The sequence below is a fragment of the Oncorhynchus mykiss genome, chromosome 29 (assembly GCF_057628025.1).
Source record: "Oncorhynchus mykiss isolate SJ-2025 chromosome 29, ASM5762802v1, whole genome shotgun sequence".
NCBI classification, from domain to species: domain Eukaryota; kingdom Metazoa; phylum Chordata; class Actinopteri; order Salmoniformes; family Salmonidae; genus Oncorhynchus; species Oncorhynchus mykiss.
The window spans coordinates 21,185,768-21,211,921 of NC_143050.1; the positions used below are offsets into that span (position 1 = coordinate 21,185,768).

Here is a 26,154-nt window from a genome sequence, read left to right on the forward strand (position 1 = left end):
TCAGGCCAGTCTCCTGGAGTCGGGTCAGAACTGCTGTGAGCCTTACATCATGTTCTGCTCTGTCCCTTCTGCACACGAGCACACCGTTCGCGTGGACTATGACGCCCCTCAGCCCATCCAACAACTGGGACATGCGTCTTTGGAAATGCTCAGGACCGGAAGCGATTCCAAATGGCAAAACATTAAAACAGTAATGGCCAAACGGTGTTATAAACGTTGTGAGTGCCCTACTCTCTGATGACAGCGGTATCTGCCAGAAACCTGAGCGGGCATCCAGCTTTATGAAGACTTGTGAGCCATCCAACTGAGCCAGTGACTGTTACACTGATGGTAAGATGTGTCTCTCTCTGCAGAGTGCCTCATTCAATTTAGTTATGTCCACACGTCCTTATTTCCCCATTGGCTTTTGGGACCACCACCATCCCTGCACACCAGTCTGTGGGACTCTCTATTTTAGACACCGCCCCAATGTCTTCCATCCTCCCCAACTCTTCCTTTACTCTGGCCAATAAATGGATAGGCACCCGACGGGGGGTGGTAAGGGCATAGGGGACAGCATCCTCTTTCAGGCGGATTTTGTAGTCACCTTCTACCCTTCCTAGACCAGAAAACACTTTTGGGAATTTCATTTTGAAAACCTCACCTGGGTCCTCCAGTTCGCTCACTCTCTCAATGAGTTGCAATGCTTCAATTGCTGGCAGCCCCAGCAACGGTCTGGCTAGAAAGTCAATGACGAAGACAGGCTGGATGGCACTTTTGTCTTTACTCTCCAGTTTAATCACCAAGTGCCCTACCACTGGTAAAATCTTATTGCTGGACCCGTACAGTTTTTTGTTTGTAGAGAGCAAAGGGCCATCTCTGCTATAGCTATACAGCCTAGTTGGGATAGCTGTCACTGCTGCCCCAGTGTCTAGTTTAAATGACACAACCTCCCCATTGAGTTTAATGTCTGAATGCCAGCCAGTATTGTTTCCCTTTACTTCTCGCAGAAAGATGCTACCCTGCTGTACCTCCTCTGAAGCCTCATGCATTTGCTTTAATCGACAGACAGCTGAAAAGTGTCCTCTCCTGTGACATTTCCTGCATTCCGCATCCTTTGCTGGGCAATCTTTCCATCTGTGGAAAGGGGATTTCCCATATTTGAGACAAACACTTGAATTAGCTACTGGTGCTGTCTGTGATTGTTTTCTCCACGTCTGTCTCTGTTCTGTGTTCCCCTCTGTTTTTTTTTAGCTCTGTATGAAAATGCATGTATTTCCCCACTCTCTTCGTTCTGCAAGGAGCTGCTGTCGCGCAGTATCGTCTGCTGCCTTTTTACTGTCTCACTCTGCCTATCCTGGTTTATAGCTTTGGACAAGGTAAGCTGGGAATCCAACTGTAACTTTTCAGAAAGTGATACATTTCTTATTCCGACTACAATCCGATCTCGGATCAGCTTTTCCCTGAGCGCACCAAACTGACAATGTTCTGCTAGTTTGTGAACAGCTGTGATAAAACTGTCGGTGGTTTCACCCTGCTCCTGTTTGCGCATATTAAACCTAGCTCTCTCAAAAATAATGTTGTGTCTCCCTACAAAATGCGTTTCAAAACAGTCTTTAACGGCACTGTAGTTAAGTTTCTCTTCCTCAGTCAACGTTGAAGCGTTTAATATATCCTCGGCTTCATCAGTGTATTAACTTGAAATGCCTAATTTTTCACGTTTAAGCCTGATGCTACCCTGTACCTTTCAAAGCGCCTGATCCATTTCGGCCAATTTTGAATGTCCATACAAACAAAATTCTCAGGGTGACTAATGCGAAATCCGTCAGCACTAGCCACTGTCCTGTCCGTGTTTGCGCCAGAGCCCGTTGAACTTGGAGTCGCAAACCCTGAAATCCCGCCAGCTTCTTCCTCTTGCAACATGTTGCTTAGCAGTAACTTAGTCCTTGCTCGTTAGCTAGCAAAATAATGATATGCGCTGTTTTATCTCCAACACTGTGCCCTCCCTGCTTTGAAACAGCCTGAATGTATGATTTACTTGGTACTTCCTTCACATATATGTGAATTTTAAAACCACTTCTGACACCATGTAGTATGATCTAAAATAAGGACGCGCGACAACGAGGTTCTAGCTCCAGACTGTTTATTAACCTAACCCTCGCATGTCCTACATAGGTACGGATACCCCCAAGGGACATCCTACTACACTCCCTGCCCGTTTCATTACATTGGTGTCAGAAGTGGGATCGGACCTTGCGTCCATTACAGTGCGTGTGCTTGGCCAGTGAGCGTGTTCCGATAAGACGTTGGGTCGCAAGCTAGTAGGAGGACAAGCTCTTTGAAAGGAGGGAGTAATGTAACGACCCTGGGTTTATAAGCACAGATATTGACTCTGCTGCTCAAGCATGTGTTTGGGGCACAGTCGATAGTGCGCTAGACTTTGGGCTAGAAGGTTGAGGGTTCGAGGCCTGCTCACTGCCTGTTTCATTGCAATACTTTGTCCATAGACTGCTTAAAGGGTAAGGAAACCAATATGTCCTCTTGGAATTTGGGTGAACTATCCTGTTTACATCTAAATCTTTTCATTATACACAAATCTATCTGTGCCACATTTGGTGCTTTTATTAAAAACTGAACAATTATTATGCTTAGCCACCTAAGTAGTTTCAAAGTAGTCAGCTACTTTCCTTTGTAGTGTGGTTTAGCTACTTTCATTTCATGGACAGCTGTTCATCCCTTTTCACTAAGTATGAAAGTATGATATAAGAACCTAGCACTGAGGTATACAATTAACGGAAACCTATACGTATTCTCTTTTGAATGTCAGGAGAGGAGAGGCGAATCTTCAGTATGGACAAAGCCCTGTACATCATTGCATAAGAGCAGTAGCGTGAAATCTACTGCTCCACCTGGCGGACAATGGCTGTCGTTTCAATTTGATCTATCGTTGACTGCAAATATAAAACGCTGTCCATATTACATTTCGCTTTCATTGACCGTATTTGTTTAATGATTCAACTGTATTTTTTTTCGTTTAGCATTATTTCTGATTACCTTGCTAATGCAACTGTGCATTTGCATAGACTCCTTTTCACCTTTATCGTGGTCCTTCAAGGCAGAATGACGTCAGGATCACAACTTAACCTGCTAGTTGCTAATCAAAATATTGACACCAACTACTGCCAATGAAAATTGCACCCCAACGACGAATGACCAATAATAATTGTGTTATCCAAATAAGGAGGGTCCTCTCGAGGGGCGTGGAAGGTAGGGATCAGGTCGGCTGACTGCGATGTGCAAGTAAAACGTGAAATTGGTGAGCTAGTAATTTAACCGAATTGCGCACAATTAAAAGTAGTAGTGGTTTATACAACTATTCAAAAAACTGTACGTAATCTGCCCGCTGTGCAAAGGTAATCGGTTCCATGGTAGATAGTGCTTGGCTCGTGCAGTTTACGTTAGCTAGACAAACGTCATAAGTTTACTAAGAGCATGGGACCTTGATACTTTGTTAGGCCTGTAAAGGAACAACATAGCTGTATAACCAGCTAACGTTGGCACAAGCTGCATATTTGGCAGTGTGGTTTGCTTCTTATAGTAATGTAAATTATTCGTAGTTTGCCGTCAATATTGACAGTGTCAAAACGTGACATTGTTGGTAACGAGTGTTCCAATTCAACCACTTGCTTTAAATAGCGGCCACTTCTAGTTGTTTAACTTGCACAACCTGCAGCATGTTTCAGTCTATACAACGGCGGCCTATAGCGTTATGTGAAATCAGTGTATGTGCTGTTAGGTTTCAAAGCAGTAATGCACTGGGACAGGGAATTGGCAAGGGCAAATCCGTAACCACCTCATGGATGGGACGACGCATTGGCCTGTTGTTGTCATGGCTCCAGAGATCGGGGATGGGCACGAGTGAAAAAGCGAGATCTGACAAGAAGAAGCAAGGCCTGCTGTCAATTTTTGCCAACCATTGTAGCTTTGTGACCGGCCAGAGGCTTCGACGCGCTCATCAGATTGGAGAGCTCTACTCAAACTTGTACTCGGAGCGTACCAGGTGGACTCTCGTAGGAAGCATATGGCGTCGACTCCAGAGCAAGCACGCCTCCACGGGGAAGCTTATGGCTGCACTGGCTGGTGTATTTATGTGGGAGGACGAGAAGGTTCGAGATGACGAACTACACAGGTACAAGCTGTTACTTAAAATTAAGCAATAAGGCCAAAGTGGTATATGGTGGTATATGGAAAATATATCACTGCAAGGGCAGCTCTTAAAGGCGACGCAACGCGGAGTGCCTGGATACAGACCTTAGCCGTGGTATATTGGCGATATACCACAAACCCCCGATGTGCCTTATTGCTATTATAAACTTGTTACCAACGTAAAAAATACATGTTTTGTCATACCCCTGCGGCAGTCTGGCAACTAACATTCAGGGCTCGAACCACCCAGTTTATCATGTGAACATTGTGTCCATATTGTACTGTCAACGTACAGCGTAGGGGCAGCGTGTGAGTGGCGTCAATATGCGTGTATGTGTGAGCATATTTTTTTTCTACTGTGTTATTGACTTGTTAATTGTTTACTCCATGTGTAACTGTTTTGTCTGTGTACACTGCTATGCTTTATCTTGGCCAGGTCGCAGTTGCAAATGAGAACTTGTTCTCAACTAGCCTACCTGGTTAAATAAAGGTGAAATAAAACATTTTTAAAATGTAGTTTACGGTACCTTGAAAGTATTCATACTCTTTTGATTCATTCCACATTTTGTTACAACCGGAATTCAAAATGGATTAAATACAATTGTTTTCTCACCCATCTACACACAATACTCCATAATGACAAAGTGAAAACATGTTGAATATTAAATACAGATCTAATTTACATAAGTATTCACACCCCTGAGTCAATACTTTGTATAAGCACCTTTGGCACTGATTACAGCGTGTCTTTCTGAGTAAGGCTCTAAGTGCTTTCCACACCTGGATTGTGCAACATTTGGCTGTTTTTTTTTATTTTCAAAATTCTAAAAGCACTGTCAAATGTGTTGTTGATCATTGCTAGACAACCATTTTCAGGTGTTGCTATAGATTTTCAAGTAGATTTAAGTCAAATCTGTAAATGAGATGCTCAGGAACATTCACTCTCTTCTTGGTAAGCAACTGCAGTGGATTTGGCCTGTTTTAGGTTATTATCCTGCTGAAAGGTGACTTCATCTCCCAGTGTCTGGTGGAAAGCAGACTGAGCAAGGTTTTCCTCTAGGATTATGCATGTTCATTCTGCAATATTTATTTTTATCCTGAAAAACTCCCCACTCCTTTAACAATTACAAGCATGCCCATAACATGATGCAGCCACGACGATGCTTGAAAATATGGAGAGTGGTACTCAGTAATGTGTTGTATTGGTTTTGCCCCGAACACACCACTTTGTATTCAGGACAAAAAGTAAATTGCTTTGCCACATTTTTTTTTCAGTATTACTTTAGTGCCTTTATTACAAACAGAATGCATGTTTTGGGGTCTTTTTATTGAGTACCGGCTATCTTTTCACTGTGTCAATGAGGTTAGTATTGTGGAGTAACCACAATGTTGAGCCATCTTCAGTTTTCCCCTATCACAGCCATTAAACGCTTAACTGTTTTAAAGTTACTATTGGCCTCATGGTGAAATCTCTGAGCAGTTTCCTTCCTATCCGGCAACTGAACGAGAAAGGATATATATGGTTACCAACGTAAAACTGTTTATATATATATATATATATATACACACACACACAGTGGGGAGAACAAGTATTTGATACACTGCCGATTTTGCAGGTTTTCCTACTTACAAAGCATGTAGAGGTCTGCAATTTTTATCATAGGTACACTTCAACTGTGAGAGATGGAATCTAAAACAAAAATCCAGAAAATCACATTGTATGATTTTTAAGTAATTAATTTTCATTTTATTTATTGCATGACATAAGTATTTGATCACCTACCAACCAGTAAGAATTCCGGCTCTCACAGACCTGTTAGTTTTTCTTTAAGAAGCCCTCCTGTTCTCCACTCATTACCTGTATTAACTGCACCTGTTTGAACCCGTTACCTGTATAAAAGACACCTGTCCACACACTCAATCAAACAGACTCCAATCTCTCCACAATGGCCAAGACCAGGGAGCTGTGTAAGGACATCAGGGTTAAATTGTAGACCAGCACAAGGCTGGGATGGGCTACATAACAATAGGCAAGCAGCTTGGTGAGAAGGCAACAACTGTTGGTGCAATTATTAGAAAATGGAAGAAGTTCAAGATGACGGTCAATCACCCTCGGTCTGGGGCTCCATGCAAGATCTCACCTCGTGGGGCATCAATGATCATGAGGAAGGTGAGGGATCAGCCCAGAACTACACGGCAGGACCTGGTCAATGACCTGAAGAGAGCTGGGACCACAGTCTCAAAGAAAACCGTTAGTAATACACTACGCCGTCATGGATTAAACTTCTGCAGCGCAAGCAAGGTCCCCCTGCTCAAGCCAGCGCATGTCCAGGCCTGTCTGAAGTTTGCCAATGACCATCTGGATGATCCAGAGGAGGAATGGGAGAAGGTCATGTGGTCTGATGAGACAAAAATAGAGCTTTTTTGGTCTAAACTCCACTCGCTGTGTTTGGAGGAAGAAGAAGGATGAGTACAACCCCAAGAACACCATCCCAACCGTGAAGCATGGAGGTGGAAACATCATTCTTTGGGGATGCTTTTCTGCAAAGGGGACAGGACGACTGCACCGTATTGAGGGGAGGATGGATGGGGCTGTGTATCGCGAGATCTTGGCCAACAACCTCCTTCCCTCAGTAAGAGCATTGAAGATGGGTCGTGGCTGGGTCTTCCAGCATGACAACGACCCGAAACACACAGCCAGGGCAACTAAGGAGTGGCTCCATAAGAAGCATCTCAAGGTCCTGGAGTGGCCTAGAATGTGGTTTTCTGGATTTTTGTTTTAGATTCCGTCTCTCACAGTTGAAGTGTACCTATGATAAAAATTACAGACCTCTACATGCTTTGTAAGTAGGAAACACTGCCGATTTTGCAGGTTATCAAATACTTGTTCTCCCCACTGTATATATAATTATTTTTTACCCATCTATCAATAGGTGCCCTTCTTTGCAAGGCATAGGAAATCCTCCCTGATCTTGTGGTTGAATCTGTATTTGAAATTTGACCTTATAGATAATTGTGTCTGTGGGGTACAGAGATCAGGCAGTCATTCAAAAATCATGTTAAACACTTATTACACACAGTCCATGCAGCTTATTGTGACTTGTTAAGCAAATGTTTACTCTTAAACGTATTTAGTGTTGCCATAACAAAGGGGTTGATTAATTGATGGAGTATTGTGTGTAGGCCATTGACAATACATTTTTTAAAATCAGGCTTTTCCAACAATTTGGAAAAAGTAAAGGGGTGTGAATACTTTCTGAAATGTGTGTGTTGGTGTAGTATGTATGGGGAGATTCCAGTGTGTTCATAGAGCCAGTGCAAGCGTCAGTGCAAATAAAAAAAGGGGGTCAATTCAAATAGTCAGGGTAGCCATTTGATTACTGACAGTTTTATGGTTTGGGGGGTAGAAGCTGTTCAGGAGCCTTTTGGTCCCAGACTTGGTGCTTGGGCACCGCTTGACATGCGGTAGCAGAGATAACGGTCTATAGCTGTGTTGTTAATGAGTATATACTACATACTATTAGTTCATTTTAGTATACTGTAAACAAATGGTATCCTTTCAGTTGAGCATACTAGCGCTTCGGCTGTCTACCGGAAGTTGATGCTGTTGCAATGCAACTTCTTGCTAGCTTGTTAGCGTAACAAATTACTAGCTAGACATTTTACGATTTGGGGTGTGTTCGTAAATTCAATCTAGAGTGCCAGGGTGCGCTCTGGGCGTTCGTAATTGCAGACCGTTGTTTGTCAGATTTTCCGTTCATAAATTCAGTGTTTCGCTCTCGGAGCGCGTCACTGGACGCTCTGGCCGAGGAGTCGAGTTGAGCCGAGCGTTCTGCAGTCAAGCACCCAAGCTAACAGCTTAGTTGGCTAGCTTGCTAGCTAATTCCTGACACAAATGAGAGAAGGCCTCAATCTGACCATTTTAATTGCCCTAGCAGAGCTGGTTAGGCTCTTTTCATGTTATCCAGAGCATTTGTGATTGTAACTGTGCTGCTGGCAACAATTTAATTCCACTTTTTTTGCAGACGTTTACTGACACCGGCCATATATTCAATGGGGTTTTTAGCTTTTGTAAATTCATCAGGTATTCTGCGCTCTGGCTCTGTCTGAAATCGGAGTAGATAGCCAGAATTAACAATGTCCATTGTGGACGCACAACGACTATACATTGCTCAACATTTCCTTAACATTTGTCATAAAGCAATGCGTTTGTATACGCTCTCGTCGGACTTCGGCTGCATATTTTCCACTATTTTCTTAAAATCTGAAAACGTTGTGAAGCCACGCCCATTTTCTGAATTGCATTACTTGCCCTAAAAGCAAGGAAATATTGTCCACTGCTTGTATACTTTGTATTTTGGCTAATTTAGTACAACATCTGGGAACTTTTGGCATACTAACTATGACCAATAAGCATAATACATACTAAATTCACGTCAGAAATAGTAAGGTTAGTGTGGTTAAGTATGAGTATTCGAACACAGCTTATGACTTGGGTGGCTGGAGTGTTTGACACATTTTAGGGCCTTCCTCTGTCACCGCCTGGTATAGACATCCTGGATGTCAGGGAGCTTGACCCTGTGATTTACTAGTCCGTACGCATTACCCTCTGTAGCGCCTGGCGGTCGAATGCTAAGCAATTGCAATACCAATCTGGGATGCAGCCAGTCAAGCTGCTCACAGTGGTGCAGCTGTTGGACTTTTTGAGGATCTGAGGCTCCATGTCAAATCTTTTTAGCCTGCTGAGGGAGTAGAGCTGTTGTCGTGCCCTCTTCACGACTGTGTTGGTGTGTTTTGGAACATGATGGATCCTTATTGATGCGGACCCCGAGAAACCTTAAGCTCTTGACCCGCTCCACTACAGCCCTGTCGATGTGAATGGGGGGCATTCTCGGCCCTCCTATTCGCCACAATCTTTTGTCTTTTTTGACGTTGAGGGAGAGGTTTTTGTCTTTGCACCACACTGCCAGGCCTCTGACCACCCTATAGGATTTCTCATCATTGGTGATCAAGCCTACCAGCTAGGCTTGGGCAGTATGCCTTATATGCTGTATATCGGGGTATTTGGAAATAGCCACAAGATGGTTTTTCAGTACCGTTAAACTTTTCAATAAAGAATAAAAAAAAGTTTTCAATAAATGTATTTTCTAAGTTTATACTAAGGTTGAAGGGTGGGAACCTGGTTACTGAGATTTACTGCCCCAAACCACTCCCTGTTCCCCGGATAAATAACTGAGAAACCAGTCAATTTTAATTCATTATTTATATGAACATTATGGTGTGAAATGGAACTGTTACATTTTATGCAATAATATAATTCTGGCTTCTCTACGGCCTCTGCATGATGAAGGGTGGGCACAGACCGCCCATCCCAGTATGGAGCTCAGTTCACATTGCATGTAGACCTATCTCATGTTAACTTTTTTTTATTGTGACTGGTAGGCCAACATTTGCCGCAGCATAGCCTGTATTACAGTAATATAAAGACTGAATGCGCTTCTAATTTACACATCTCCATCTGGCTTTCGGAGGTCACCTTGTTTTTGTAAAAATTGTAAAGTATTTTTTTTATAAAACAGCCTATTATAAGAATATCGTTGCTTTAAATAAGTGCACGCGCAAGCACTCTCTCGCAATCTTCCTATCGCTCCATCAACTCCATTGAAATTGCATCCAAAATAGATAATCTTGTTCTAGATTGAGATATAGACGCATGCATGCATACAGTACCAGTCAAAAGTTTGTACACACCTACTCATTCCAGGTTATTCTTTATTTTTACTATTTTCTACATTGTAGTATAATAGTGAATACATCAAAACTATGAAATAACACATGGAATCATGTAGTAACCAAAAAAGTGTTAAACAAATCAAAATATATTTTATATTTGAGCTTCTTGAAAGTAGCCACCCTTTGCCTTGATGACAGCTTGCACACTTTTGGCATTTTCTCAACCAGTTTCCTGAACTGGAAACATTTTTTTTTTGTTGATTTAACACTTTTGGTTACTAAATGATTCCATTTGTGTTATTTCTTGTTTTGATGTCTAAACTACTATTCTACAATGTAGAAAATAGTAAAAATTAAGAAAAACCCTTGAAAGGCACATGGGTGCAGTTTTCTTATTGTCCTCGTTCCGCTGTGAAAGGACCACTCCGGTGTCCGAGGTGTCCACCTCCATCACAAAGGGAAGAGTTGGATCAGGATGAACGAGGATGGGTCCAGAGGTGAAACGTTCCTTGAGCGCCATGAATGCCCTGTCCAGCAAAAACGGGTCTGGAACTTGCAAATTTATGAAAGATAAACTAAAATATCACATTCACCTAAGAATTCAGACCCTTTACTCAGTACTTTGTTGAAGTGCCTTTGGCAGCGATTACAGCCTTGAGTATTCTTGAATATGATGCTACAAACTTGGCACACCTGTATTTGGGGAGTTTCTCCCATTCCCCTCTGCAGATCCCCTCGGGCTCTGTCAGGTTGGATGGGGAGTGTCGCTGCACAGCTATTTTCTGGTCTACAGAGATGTTCGATCGGGTTCAAGTCCAGGCTCTGGCTGGACCACTCAAGGACATTGAGACTTGTCCCGAAGTCGCTCTTCCGTTGTCTTGGCTGTGTGCTTAGGGTCGTTGTCCTGTTGGAAGGTGACCCTTTGCCCCAGTCTGAAGTCCTGAGCGCTCTGGAGCAGGTTTTCATCAAGGATCTCTCTGTACTTTACTCCGTTGATCTTTCCCTCGAGCCTGACTAGTCTCCCAGTCCCTACCGCTGAACGACATCCCCACAGCATGATGCTGCCACCACCATGCTTCACCATAGGGATGGTGCCTGTTGCCTCCAGACGTAATGCTTGGCATTCAGGACAAATAGTTCAATCTTGGTTTCATCAGACCAGAGAATCTTGTTGTCATGATCTAAGTCCTTTTAGATTTAAACAATTGTTGGAAAAGTTACTTGTCATGCACAAAGTAGATGTCCTAACCGACTTGCCAAAACTATAGTTTGTTAACAAGAAATTTGTGGAGTGGTTTAAAAATGTGTTTTAATGACTCCAACCTAAGAATGTAAACTTCCGACTTCAACTGTAGTTTAGGCTTACATTTGGCGTATGATTCCTACCTTTTTGAGTAGCATACCCTTTTCCTTTCTTCCTGTGCCAATTACATTTGCCTAAACCTACTGTCAAGTTACCAGGTTGTTAGCTAGCTAGGTAACATGACCGAACTGTCTTATCAAACCAATAATTAGCGAACCCGGGATTAGTACAACAGCCTGCGACATGTTTGTAAAATTATATCAAATGTGCACGAATCCCATTTTAAAATAGGTATCTCCAGTAATATGGGTCACATTTTTACAAATCATATAGGCTCGAGACAAGCCGTTTTCTTTGCTGTGAAGCTGCAAGCAGGCCTGTCGCCAAGCAGTGCTCCATTTTACCCCTCTGACACTGAGGCTGCATGACAGTGAACTTCAAACTCAGACTGGTCTGTGCTCTTGGTTAAAACAGGCTATTTGAAATCATACAATGTATCAACATTGCTCGCTTTGCTCGCTGCTCCAATGTACAAATCTAACGGACTCATCAGGGTCTGCATCCCTGCTCTCCATCACTGCTAAATGTATATATTTTGTTTTAACTGACTGAGGATGCGCATGAAGAGCAGAAGGAGAGAAGCATGTGAGGGAGGGCTGGTAGAGGGTTATGTTGGCTGATTACAGCTGCTACACGTGATGTGAGCATGGAAGTGAAAATGATTGGACCTGTGCATACCAGAGACTAGTGGCTGTTGCTTCAATTCAACTGAATTTATAAACATTTTGTAGCAGTTTTTTTTAGATCGCTAGGGCTGGAAAAAGTCAGTATCATATGAAATGGTGCTACGGTATTCCAAAATGTTGGTATCATGACATCTTGGTACTGTGATATTACCGTGTTAAGATCTCTATCACTGCACACTTCCCCAGATGTGGACTAGAGCTCCAAGCTTTGGAGAAGGTGAAGAATCTGAGTGCATCTTCAGAAAAGGAGAAGGCTGCAGGGCAGGTGGAGACCGGCTGGGAGGTTGTCATGGAGAAGAATAACTTCAAAGTTTGGAGGCGGCCCATCGAGGGAAGCCACTTGTGGGAATACAGAGGTCAGCCTGCATTGTCACTTATAGCTTTGTTGTGCTTCTACACCTGCATTGCTTGCTGTTTGGGGTTTTAGGCTGGGTTTCTGTAGTGACATCAACTGATGTAAGAAGGGCTTTATAAATAAATGTAATTGATTGTTGACACTTAGAATGAGTATTCAGACCCCTTCACTTTTTACACATTTTGTTACAGCCTTAATCTAAAATGAGGAAATGTTTATTTAATCCAATCTACACACAATACAACATAATGACAGGTTTTTAGATATTTTTGCAAATAAATAAAAAACTTTACAAAAGTATTCAGACCCTTTGCTATGAGACTCCAAATTGAGCTCTGGGGCATCCTGTTTCCATTGATTGGACATGATTTGGAAAGGCACACACCTGTCAATATAAGGTCCCACAGTTGACAGTACATGTCAGAGCAAAAACCAAGCCATGAGGTTGAAGGAATTGTCCGTAGAGCTCTGAGACAGGATTGTGTCGAGGCACAAATTTGGAGAAGGGTACCAGAAAGTATCTGCAACATTGAAGGTCTGGTGGCCCCCATTCTTAAATGGAAGAAGTTTGTTCCCGCCAAGACTCTTCATAAAGCTGGCCACCCACGCCTAACTGAGCAATCAGGGTGTCACGCCTGCTCCCCCTCTCTGGTGCTCGAAGCCGCCAGGCTCCCCAGCATTACACACTCCTGCCACCATCAGTACTCCTGCCTTTCCCCGGCTTGCGCGTCAGCTAGTGTTTGGAATCACCTGGACTCAATCATCTGATTATTACTTCCACTATATTTGTCAGTTCCCCATCTCTGTTCCCTGCTGCTGCAGTGATTGAAGAATGTCGTTGTTTTGCCTGTGTGCTGACGCTGTGCCTGTCTTGTTTCATGTCTGTTCCTTATTAAATGTTGACTCCCCGTACCTGCTTCTGATCTCTGGCGTCAGTCCTTACACAGGGGAGAAGGGCCTTGGTCAGGGAGGTGACCAAGAACCCAAAGGTCACTCTGTCAAAGCGCCAGAGTTCCTCTGTGGAGATGGGAGACCTTCCAGAAGGACAACATCTCTGCAGCACTCCACCAATCAGGCCTTTATGGTAGAGTGGGCAGAAGGAAGCCACTCCTCAGTAAAAGACACGACAGCCCGCTTGGAGTTTGTCAAAAGGCACCTAGAAACTCTTAGACCTTGAGAATCAAGGTTCTCTGGCCTGATTAAACCAAGAATGAACTCTTTGGCCTTAATGCCAAGCGTCACGTCTGGCGGGAACCTGGCACCATCCCTACAGTGAAGCATGGTGGTGGCAGCATGTTGTGGGGATGTCTTTCAGCGGCAGGGACTGGGAGACTAGTCAGGATTGAGGCAAAGTACAGAGATCCTTGATGATAACCTGCTCCAGAGCACTCAAGATGAAGGTTCACCTTCCAACAGGACAACGACCCTAAGCAAACAGCCTAGACAACACAGGAGTGGCTTCGGTACAAGTCTCAATGTCCTTGAGTGGCCCAGCCAGAGCCGGACTTGATCCCGATCGAACATCTCTGGAGAGTCCTGAAAATACCTGTGCAGCGTCACTCCCCATCCAACCTGACCGAGCTTGAGAGGATCTGCAGAGAGAATGGGAGAAACCCAGATACAGGTGAGCCAAGCTTGTAGCGTCATACCAAAGAAGACTCGAGGCTGTAATCGCTGCCAACGGTGTTTCAACAAAGTACTGAGTAAAGGGTCTGAATACGTGGGTAAATAAGATTTGTTTTTATATATATGTTCTCAAAAAATTCTAAACTTATTTTTGCTTTGTCATTATAGGCTATTGTGTGTAGATATAATACATTTTAGAATAAGGCTTTAACTTAACAAAATGTGAAGTCAAGGGGTCTGAATACTTTCCGAATGCCCGGTACCTTTTCTATCTGGCATGTCATAATTTCATCAACCTTTTTGATGTACATTTGCACTCTTTTCCCTCTTCTTATTGCCATGATCATCATCTACATGTCTGAGCGTCATTATTAACACTCAACACCCTTTTCCCTCTAATCTTTTCACAGTTTTGGGTTCTTACAACGATGTCACCCCCAGACAGTTCTTCAATGTTCAGGTACTAAGCATGTTTATTTTATGCGAACTGTCTTGACTTGGTATAATAGTTAAATTTTTAATGTTTAAAAAATGTGTGCAAGAGAACTTGTACCTTCACTAACCAAGTTTCCATCGCAACTTTTTATACGAGTGTAGTAGATGTCGTATTTAAAGAAATGTGATGACGCGCCTGATGAAAACAGAACATTTGTCGGTAAACTTTCCAAATGTCGACAATACAAAGTACGCTAGACAAGGTGGGATACTTTGGATGTCGGTAAAATAAATATTATGCGAGAAATGCTTTTATGCGCCAATATTGATATAATAACCATCATATCGAAGTGAACTTGGTGACATGTATTGTGGTCCTCTCACTACAACTTGTCAGAAAAGAATGTGGTTTGGTAGGGTACAGATTAAATAAGTTATGAACTTCACAGGGTGGTGAAAGTTCAAGGTTATGAGCTTGATGCTTCTTTCCAATAAATATGAAAGGTCTTATTCTGGTGACAGGATCATTGATGCTTGGCTGCCATTTGACAAATATAAATAATATCGCTCTTTTGTCCATAATAATCTCACTGTATCTGCAAGCTGTTGGCTAGAGTGCATATGCCAATAACAGAGTGGGCGAACTCTCTATATAACGCAAAAAACAATGTGTGAGCAAACCATCAGTGTTAAAGGCAATGGAAACTAATTTAATTTGTATTATTCATGGAAATGTAAGTGAAAATTGTATTTATGTGCGCTATGTCACACACAGCGTTTTATCCCCAACAAGTCAATTTAGCGGAAAAGCATCTCTGTGGGGGAAATGTTTATATTGTTGTGTGGATTTTAGAATATTCACATGAAAGTCTGTCGCCAATTGGATGGAAACCATGAACCTGTTAATGAACCTGCTAATGAACTAATGAACCTGTTAAGAAATGATTCAGTAGAAAATGTTCAAGTGGCTTGTGTGTACATTCAGCACTTGAAGTCCTGTATGTTCAAACACTCCCTTTGTGTGTCTGTGTGCTTATTGCCGTACGTGTCTGTCTACCCAAATGCCCTTGTTGGAGTGTAAGGTTTGTGTGGAGATATGTAGCTCTACGTGTTGTATGTGTGTGCTAAATTTAAGCCTCTGTTCCTCTCGTCTCACGCACTGCCCTTTGCCACAGTTGGACACTGAGTACAGGAAAAAGTGGGATGCTCTTGTTCTTAAGCTGGAGGTGGTGGACAGGGACGTCAACACAGGCTCAGAGGTTGTACACTGGGCCACGCATTTCCCTGTAAGTTCCCCCTGCCAACTCACACACTAGAAATGCAGAACTTGTGCTTATCAAAGTCATGCACTTGCGTTATGCTTTCATTTCCTCAGTGGTTTCTCTGTTACATTGTAACATTTCTAGACTGAGTTCTGCATGTTTTTGCCTTGTTCATGTGTTCTCGATTTGATTATTACAGATATGCAAGCATACAGTGTTGTATTTTATGGAAGAAAACAATGTTTCCCTGAAATAAGGGCTGTGTCATAGTCCACAGATGACAACAATAAGTTATCCTACATTTTTTGATTTTTGATTTGTTGTATTATCTTCCCACAGTATCCCATGTACTCACGAGACTATGTTTATGTGCGTCGCTATGATGTTGATGTGGAGAATAATCTGATGGTCCTGATCTCCAGGTGAGTGACTTCATGTCAAGTAGTTATATTGAAATGAACGCTGTTAAAAGCGATAAAAATATTTAAGTTAATCGTATGGTTTTCTGTTGGTAACTAAGATTAATCACATTTGTGATTGTTCAAATATGACCCTAATTAAAGAGGTTTCCATTTTAAACCATATTGGGTTGTAGGTATAATATATTTTGATTATAAGGGAGGAAAACTCCAGTAACATCAGCCAGGTTAATGTAAAATGGCATTCAGCTAGCTATTAAATTTAGCCTAGGCTTCTTCTCATCTGTTCTTCAAAATGAACTAGTCAAGCTTCTACCTACTAGCGAATGGGGATAATTTGCTTAAATCTTTTGGCCTGAGAACTATAACAAAAACAGTAGCTAAATGGAAGTTCTGTTCTGATTTTAAAATCTGTGTGAAATTGAGTAGAATCTAGAGTCATTCAGCGATGGCATTCTACATTTTCTCAATTGGTTAGCTTGGAAAACATACAGAAATTTCAACCATAAACACATTCCCAAGCATTTCTTTAGATAACAAGAAAAAAACATTTGCACAGAAGTAGCGAGCTAGTTAAAGGGATAGTTCAGGATTTTGGCAATGAAGCTATTTTTCTACTTCCCCAGAGTCCGATTAACTCATTTTTATCTTTGCATTCAGTATGAAGGTAGTGAGGTAGTTTGTGAGCCAATGCTAACTAGCGTTAGCGCAGTGACAGTCTGTGGCATCTACTAGCATACTAGCAGTTACTATAGACTTCTAGTCATTGTGCTAATGCTAGTTAGCAATTGCACAAACATTAGTTAGCAACTTCCTTTGAACTGCAAGCAAAGACATAAAAATGGTATCCACGAGTTCATCGGCGTCTGGGGAAGAATATAATCATTGACAAAATCCTGAAATATCCCTTTATACCATATAAAGACTGTTCACACCATGGGGAAGCCATAGGAAAAGGAATCTGGTTGATATCCCTTTAAATGGAGCGAAGGCAGGCTATGGAACAGAGAGCTTTCAGGAAAAGCAGCACTTCCGGGTTGGATTTTCCTCAGGTTTTCACCTGCAATATCAGTTCTGTTATATTCACAGACAATATTTTGACAGTTTTGGAAACTTGAGTGTTTTCTATCCTAATCTGACAATTATATGCATATTCTAGATTCTGGGCCTGAGAAATAGGCAGTTTCAATTGGGTACGTTTTTTCATTTAAACATCAAAATACTGCTTGGGTTGAACTGAACAGTATAAAACAATCAGAATGGAGAAAGACCCATTGAACTCACTTTGATGGTATGTTGCCACCATAGGGTCACAAACTGCTCCTAAAGCAAATGTACAACTTTTAATTTTTCAAAAACAAAATACTGTCAAATTTGAAAAATACCATGATATATTTTGGCCATATTGCCCAGCGCTACTTTTTGTATAAATTTATTTTTTTATGCTTGGAATACTATTTATTTATCTCCCATTTTAGAGCGGTTCAACATCCTGGAGTCCCGGAAACTCAGGACTACGTCAGAGTCCACTCATACCAGTCCAAGATGGTCATCCGACCTCACAAGACCTTTGATGAGGTGAAAAGAGTTTATCATAAAACATAGATAATGTCATAATTGGGCAATATTTAGTTATATGTGTGTGCATGTTGAATTACAGTATCTGACCTTATGTCGTCCTGTCCCACAGAATGGCTTTGACTACCTTCTGACCTACAGCGACGACCCTCAGACCGCCTTTCCCCGCTACTGTGTGAGCTGGATGGTGTCTAGTGGTGAGCTCTCTTTTCTTTTCACGGAGCTTAATGATTATCCCCAGGTGTAAACTGGATGTAGTCATTGTTGGAATATCAACAATAAAAATATATATTTATCTGAATAGACATAAAATTGCTTCACTGAAGGGCAGTAGGGCATAAAAGTAAGTCAAATCCTGATCATTCCATCAAATGCAGCCACTGACTATGCACAATTATTGAGACCTAACTCAATGGGCCAGGGATCATTTTATTTTTAGCTTGAGGTAGCTGGGGTACAGTAATTGGCGGATTCAACATGCCCAACAAGCTGAATCTGCTGGTATTGTAGCTCCGTGCTTTGTTTCTTGGTCTGATTTACTTTTATCTGGATGGAAAGTCACCTTGGGGCCTATTCAATCAAACCCTTTTTTCTTTAAAAAAAGATATATAAATAGGTCATTATGATCTACAGTCTCTTATCAGATGATGGTTTTCCATACGGTATGTTATCCTTTAGTCCTGGTTATCAACTGTCGCTCTCCTCCCTCATAGGTATGCCTGACTTTCTGGAGAAACTACATACGGCAGCCCTTAGGGCTAAGAACCTGGAGGTAGGGATCTACGACTATGCCAGTGTCATAAAGTCCAATGACACCAAGCACCAGCCCAGCCAGGACCGCCTTGGGGACAACACTCGCCCTGGGCAAATCTACGCTTAAGGGACCATGTCTTTTTAGCAGTGGTGGGGAGTTTGATTTAACCTGCACCTGCTCACATACAAGAACCCTCCAAACTCACAAGCTTTTGGATACGGGGTGGATGGGATATAAGGAAACTGGAATATACTTTTGTTGAAGATATTCAGTACTTGTTCCACAGACTGGTTATTGATAACAGAATTGTAATGAACAGCATGGACTGTACCAACAAGCAGTTGAGCCCTTCGGAGAAAGGACTCCGCTTTTGCTGCCAGGAGGATTTTCACTGGGACTTCCTGCCTTTGCTACACTTGTACTAGACAGCCAACATCCTCATGCCTCATTTTGCTAACTAGCTGCTTCACCAACTAGTGAGACAGCTAAAAAAAAAATACTACCCCTATAGAGATGTTGCCAAAGCATTTTCTCCCTCCATCCACCATGTCTACTAGTTTCTTCCAGCCACTTTGTTTGGATCCCTCATCTGGTCACATCAGCACTTAAATATCTCACTGTAAAGGCTTCGCTACATAAATACATACCTATAGTTATTTCATACAACAGAGAAAGAAGAACATCAATAATTAAACCTGCTGTGATATCAGGAACATGAGGAACACGCTTTGGAGCTGAATGCCCTGGCATATTGACTTCCACAGACAAGTGGATTTATGGGCTCTTTTGGTCTTTCACATTTTGGGATTGATGTTTTGCTCTCTGCAGAACTGAGGTTCTAACCTTTTTTTTTGTCTGTCATGCCTTGTCTGTGTTTTAAACTGCCAGGTCACGACACTTCTAACAGCCTTCTGAAGATTACCAGTGTCTTCCTGTCCACAAGGTGTCTTATGGTAACTGCAAAAGTCCTCAGTAACTATGGTACAAATGCTTGATGTTTTTTTTATTTCACTTGCATTGCAGTTCCCGTCCATGTTAAAATGCCCTAATCAAAAAAACGATATATAAAAAAAAAAAAAATGTAATAAAAAAAGTGTGTTTTCTTGTGCCACCAAACTATCTGTATTTCAATTGAATGGATATGACTGAAATACTGTTTCTTACTGAGAACTAAGTTCAAAGTTATGGAACAGACGTGATTAAAACCGACTGCTCGCTAGATTGCGCTACCGAGGAATATGTTTGTTTGCTAAACTCTTACTGTACCTTAACAGTGAAAGTAGTGCATCAATTGTTATATTACTGATGGGCTTTGGAAGGCAAGGGTTTAGTAAAATCATGCGTGTATGTGTAATCTTTATTGCATTTTATATATTTTTTTTCTTCATTCTTGATATGTAAATGGTTCTGCAAACTACTTAGACCTAATCTTATTAACTGTTTGACTCACTGGAGTAAGGGGCATGTGTGAATTCTCTGCTCAGCCTGACAATCTGGTACAATTGAAGGAGCACCTTTTTCTGTATGTCATTTTTTTCCCCTGTTACTGATATTGGTATAACAGAGAATTTTCCAGGCAAAGATTCATTCATTTATGGTACCAGTATATATGCATGACTACAGTTCCATGAAAACGGATTGTTGGTAGGTCACAAATACTGAGATAGGAATGTAAAAATTAATTGAAGTTGCATTGAAAAGATACCATAGTTCAATACATTCAAATGCATTCAAATGCCAAGGGGCACTTTTGTAATATCAAATCATTTCTGGGTAACAACTGTACCTTACTATAATAGATTATTTTAAAATGGGCAAAAAAAACCTCAGAATTTAGCTGGGACTATCTGGGAGTGGTCTAGCTGCTATTGGCAGACACATGCATAACAAGAGTTCCTAACCAATTTACCGCATGGTGATCTCACTAAGGAAAGCTGACACTCGCGCAAACCTGATTAGAAGGCCCTGTGTAGATTGTATTTTCAACCAGCAACTATCAGGAAATAACTCGTGTTTTTACATTTAATTTTACATTTTTACATTTGCTAGTTTCATCAGCTGCTGTACTGTATGCTATAAAACACACTTGACTCCACTGGGCCTTTAAGATAACTTACTCCCATGAAGTCTGAAATAACAAAAGATCGTTTACCTACTCTTATCTTTGTGGTGAAGAAATTGTTTTACTGTCCACAGTATGATTGTCAGCATATGGTGTGTTTTGATATATTGTACATGTGAGAGGAAATGAATTAGTTGAGCTTTTGTTTAGTGATGGTCAGAGCTATGTGTATGCAGAGCATAAAACTTCTATATTGAACTACTGTATGCAATGTTTGAGAATGTAAATCTGGCGATTGTAACGCTTTGGTGTGCTATCCCTTTCTAGACTACAATTGTGTGTTCAATATACTGTTTATATATTTTTTTTCAAAATGCAGTTTAACACCTTGGATATCATTTCCAGAAGTTAATTCCTTTAGAAATTGTGTAAAATATATTGATTGAAAAGAATTGGGAAAATATATGGAACCTGGCAAGAATTTAGTTGTCATTGTATGATTCCATGTTGAAATGGAGCAACTAATATGATTCAATAAACCAATTTGAAGTATACTGTATGTTGCCTTAATCTTTGGTTACACTATAACTAGTGAAATGGTGGGTTACTGATGGGTTATGAACCAGGACATTAAATGTACTGTTTGATCCACTAGTCACTCAGATTTTTTAAAGGCAAAAACATTACTAGTAGTAATGTGGTATATTGTTCATTTCATTACCAAAATAGCACAAAAGAGACCCAATGTTCACCTGCCACTTTTTAAGGTAACCGTGGTAATGCAACTCAGGTCATGTTTGTGCCTGTGAGATTGACCCAGCTTCTGAACAAAATAATGTAAATAGCCAAGAAACCCAAGGACAAAGTCTCACTTCAGTAGAATTTTGTGTCATTTAAATTTGACCTTTTTATGCCTGTGTGCACGTGAAGAGCTGAGTGAAAGATTCATTTTTAGAAGCGTTGCGCACAGACATAATTTGTCAAATTCTAATGAATTTCCTCATCCCTATAGGCTGTCTCGTCATTGTTGGTAATCAGGCTACACGTCCACCACTGTTGTGTCGTCTGCAAACTTGATTGAATTGGAGGTTTGCGTGGCCACGCAGTCATGGGTGAACAGCGAGGACAGGAGGGGGCTGAGCACGCACCCATGTGGGGCCCCTGTGTTCAGTATTGTGGAGGTGCTGTTTCCTACCTTCACCACCTGGTGGCGGCCAATCAGGAAGTCAAGGACCAAGTTGCACAGGGTGGGGTTCAGACCAAGGGCCCCAAGCTTAATGATAATCTTGGGGGGTACCAAACAAACCAGCAGCCTCACTGCTTGGACACTGACAGACGATCACCCTAACTGGCAGCACCTGATGTGCTTATCAAGCAGGCTAAGCACTTGGACAAGGTTGCTGCTGCCCCCTGGGGGAATGGAGTGTGGACGTGTAACCTGGTCAGTGTGGCTGTCTATGTCCAAACACTAACCTTGCCCCATTTAACAGATGACCCAATATCTAAATCTTATCAAGATACTTATCTGGCAAAATGAACGATCGTTATGGAAATCTCCCACTATTGTCCTCTCTTATGAAATCACAGTATATCACATATAAAGTATATCATATGGAAACAGGTGGCTGAAGCAGGTACAGTATGTTGAGCGGTACAAATGCCACATCATGCCAGCCACAGTAGATTTGCAGTGTGATGATGTATGGCATCCGTGATCTACTGAAAAGAGCACAGCTTGCTATTCAAAGAGAAACATGTTCAGATCACGTTTGCTTACAAGGTCATATTTCCCAGACAAAGAAAACAAGGTTTGGTTTTTATGGCATGGTGGTTTAGTGGGTGAGTAAAACATTCCCTGTCTGACAGTACTGTCCTCAGTACTGTTTTTGGAGGGGAAAACCAACATCCTAAAAGTCTGAAGAACATGATCAAATCAAATTTTATTGGTCACATACACATATTTAATAGATGTTATTGCGGGTGTAGCACAATGCTTGTGTTCCTAGCTCCAACAGCGCAGTAGTATCTAACAATTCACAACAATATATACATCTAAAAGTAAAATAATGGAATTAAGAAATCTATAAATATTAGGATGAGCAATGTCGGAATGGCATTGACTAAAATTCAGTACAATTATAGAATAGAATAGAATAGAATACAGTATATACATATGAAATGAGTAAAGCAGTATGTGAACATTATTAAAGTGACAAGTGATTCCATGTCTATGTACATAGGACAGCAGCCTCTAAGGTGCAGGGTTGAGTAACCAGGTGGTGGCCAGCTAGTGGTGGCTATTTAACAGTCTGATGGCCTTAAGATATAAGCTGTTTTTCAGTCTGTCGGTCCCAGCTTTGATGCACCTGTACTGACCTCACCTTCTGGATGATAGCGGGGTGAACAGGCCGTGTCTCGGGTGGTTGATTTTCTTGATTATCTTTTTGGCCTTGCTGTGATATCGGGTGCTGTAGGTGTCCTGGAGGGCAGGCAGTGTGCCCCCGGTGATGTGTTGGGCATACCGCACCACCCTCTGGAGAGCCCAGCGGTTGCGGGCGATGCAGTTGCCGTACCAGGTGGCGATACAGCCCGACAGGATGCTTTCAATTGTGCCTCTGTAAAAGTTTGTGAGGTTCTTAGGGGCCAAGTCAAATTTCTTCAGCCCCCTGAGGTTGAAGAGGCGCTGATGCGCCTTCTTCACTACACTGTCTGTGTGGGTGGACCATTTCATTTCATATAGTCAATGAACAACATTCTTACATAGGTATTCCTCTTGTCCAGGGCAGTGCGATTGACAATACATTCTGTGGATCTATTGGGTCGGTATGCAAATTGAAGTGGGTCTAGGGTGTCAGTTAAGGTGGAGGTGATATGATCCTTAACTAGCCATTCAAAGCACTTCATGATGACAGAAGTATATAGTAATAGTAGATAGTAATTTAGTTCAGTTACCTTCGCTTTCTTGGGTACAGGAACAATGGTGGACATCTTGAAGCAAGAGGAGACAGCAGACTGGATTAGGGAGAGATTGAATCTGTCCGTAAACACTCTAGACAGCTGGTCTGCGCATACTCTGAGGACACTGCTAGGGATGTCGTGGCACTGTCTCATCCTCAAAGCAACAAAGAAGATGTTTAGCTTGTCCAGGAGCAAGACGTCGGTGTCTGTGACGTGGCTGATTTTCTCTTTGTAATCAGTGATTGTCTGTGGACCCCGTCTCATTTCTGAGCCATTGAATTGCGACTCCACTTTGTCTCTGTACTGACGTTTTGTCTGAGTGATTGCCTTACAGAGGGAATAACTACACTGTTTGTATTCAACCATATTCCCAGTCAACTTGCAGTGGTTAAATACGGTGGTTCATTTTGCGCAAATGCTACCATCTATCCACATATGTACACACATGTATCCTTTAGATTAGAACTTCTTTGAACATTTAACGTCAGAGGCTGACAATACTATTCAAGCATATCTGGGTCAATGTATTTGATTTAGTGAATGTGATCTAGAGAATGTATTTGCACCACCCAGAGACTGTAATAAATGCCATCCATTGTGAATTCAGGATCAAAAGAAAGTGTAAAATACATATTTGAAGGTAGCCTATATGCCCATTATCTCTGGGTGGGATTGAAAACTTGATGGTGAAAGCAACATTGTGCCTGATTTCATGTGGTAAATTAATGTCTCAGCAGTATGATTTTTAGAGCCAATATGTCCACAGTCTTAATTGAGTACTTAGATTCTGTAACATCTGACATCTACTGGTGGCGATTAAGTGCCTCAGTCAAATGCGGGGAGCACTTACACTAATTGATTGTGGCCATAAATCTGTCACGTTGCAGCCAGCTTGTGGGAAACCACAAAACTGCTTCATGCACAATCATTTTTCTCCCGCTCCTTTTGTCTTTACTCTCATCGAATCCCGGCCTATACAACAACAATGAAGTTGTCAAATACATTTAAAAGATTTACAGTCTTTTAGAAACATTTATTTGGACGCCCAGAATCACTGTACTAGTCAGAAGATGAAGTGAAAAAATTGGCCTTGGAATCATCAAATCATCAAAAATGTACTGAGATCTTACCAAAAGGAGAATGGGCAGTTCTGACCTTTGACCTAACACTAGACTGGAGCATCAACGGAGCCCAATTACAATTCTCCTTCTCTTTAAAGTTTGCACTCGTTTCCCCTCAAGGACTCAAAAACATCCAATGGGTGTGAGAAACATGAAACTCTGACTCGACACCAGTCCGTCCAATCCTTTTAAATCGATGAGGAGGGGTGAACGAGTGCACACCTCAGGGAAAAGGGGTGAGAATCAGAATTGGGAAAAGCTCTGTGATAACTATAGATAAATACAGTGCCTTCAGAAACTATTCAGACCCCTGGACCTTTCCACATTTTGTAACGTTACAGCCTTAGTTTAAAATTGAATAAACATTTTTTTAAAATCCTCAGCAATCTACACACAATACCCCATAATGACAAAGCGAAAACAGATTTTTGAAATGTTTGCAAATTTATTCAAAAGAAAAAAACAGAAATACCTTATTTACATCATTATTCAGACCCTTTGCTATGAGACTCGAACTTGAGCTCAGGTGCATCCTGTTTCCATTGATCCTCCTTGAGATGTTTCTACAACTTGATTGGAGTAAACCTGTGGTAAATTCAATTGATTGGATACTATTTGAAAAGGCACACACCTGTCTATATAAGGTCCCACAGTTGACAGTGCATGTCAGAGCAATCGGAGGAGAAGGGCCTTGGTCAGGGAGGTGACCAAGAGCCTGATGATCACTCTGACAGAGCTCCAGAGTTCCTCTGTGAAGATGAGAAATCCTTCCAGAAGGTCAACCATCTCTGCAGCACTCCACCAATCAGGCCTTTATGGTAGAGTGGCCAGACGGAAAGCCACTCCTCAGGAAAAGGCAGATAACAGCCCGCGTAGAGTTTGTCAAAAGGCACCTAAAGGACTTTCGTAGCATGAGAAACAAGATTCTCTGGTCTGATAACCAATATTTAATTATTTGACCTGAATGCCAAGCGTCACTTCTGGAGGAAACCTGGCCCCATCCCTACGGTGAAGCCTGGTGGCAGCATCATGCTGTGGGGATGTTTTTCAGCGGCAGGGACTGGGAGACTAGTCAGGATCGAGGGAAAGATGAACGGAGCAAAGTCCAGAGAGATCATTGATGAAAACCTGCTGCAGAGTGCTCCGGACCACAGACGGGGGTGAAGGTTCACCTTCCAACAGGACAACGACCCTAAGCACACAGCCAAGACAATGCAGGAGTGGCTTCGGGACAAGTCCAGCCAGAGACCGGACTTGAACCCGATCGAACATCTCTGGAAAGACCTGAAAATAGCTGTGCAGCAACACTCCACATCCAACCTGACAAAGCTTTAGAGGATTTGCAGAGAAGAATGGGAGAAACTCCCCAAATACAGGTGTGTCAAGCTTGTAGCGTCATATCCAAGAAGACTTGATGCTGTAATTGCTGCCAAAGGTGCTTCAATAAAGAATTGAGTAAAGGGTCTGGATTCTTATGTAAATGTAATATTTCATTTTATTATTTTATATAAATTATGAAAAAATTGTAAAACACGTTGTTGCTTTGTCATTATGGGCTATTGTGTGTAGATTGATGAGGGGAAAAAATGTAATGTAATCAATTTTAGAATAAAGCTG

General features: G+C 41.8%; 1 protein-coding gene across 3 annotated transcripts; it reads left to right on the top strand.

Annotated features, from left to right (window-relative positions):
• The first annotated feature begins 1,045 nt into the window (after positions 1 to 1,045).
• On the top strand, positions 1,046 to 21,012 carry LOC110509892 (stAR-related lipid transfer protein 7, mitochondrial). Of its 3 annotated transcripts, none has more exons than XM_090226791.1 (8): positions 1,046 to 1,358; positions 12,154 to 12,323; positions 14,359 to 14,408; positions 15,559 to 15,669; positions 15,985 to 16,067; positions 17,543 to 17,642; positions 17,755 to 17,839; positions 18,356 to 21,012. In XM_090226791.1, exons 2-8 carry the CDS (start codon positions 12,257 to 12,259, stop codon positions 18,520 to 18,522), a joined length of 663 nt encoding a protein of 220 aa, XP_090082917.1. In that variant the 5' UTR covers positions 1,046 to 1,358; positions 12,154 to 12,256; the 3' UTR covers positions 18,523 to 21,012. The 3 variants fall into 3 exon arrangements, with proteins under 3 accessions (XP_090082917.1, XP_021446757.1, XP_090082915.1); XM_021591082.3 differs by lacking the exon at positions 1,046 to 1,358 and adding an exon at positions 3,087 to 4,168; XM_090226789.1 differs by lacking the exon at positions 1,046 to 1,358 and adding an exon at positions 3,228 to 3,295.
• Positions 21,013 to 26,154: the final 5,142 nt, after the last annotated feature.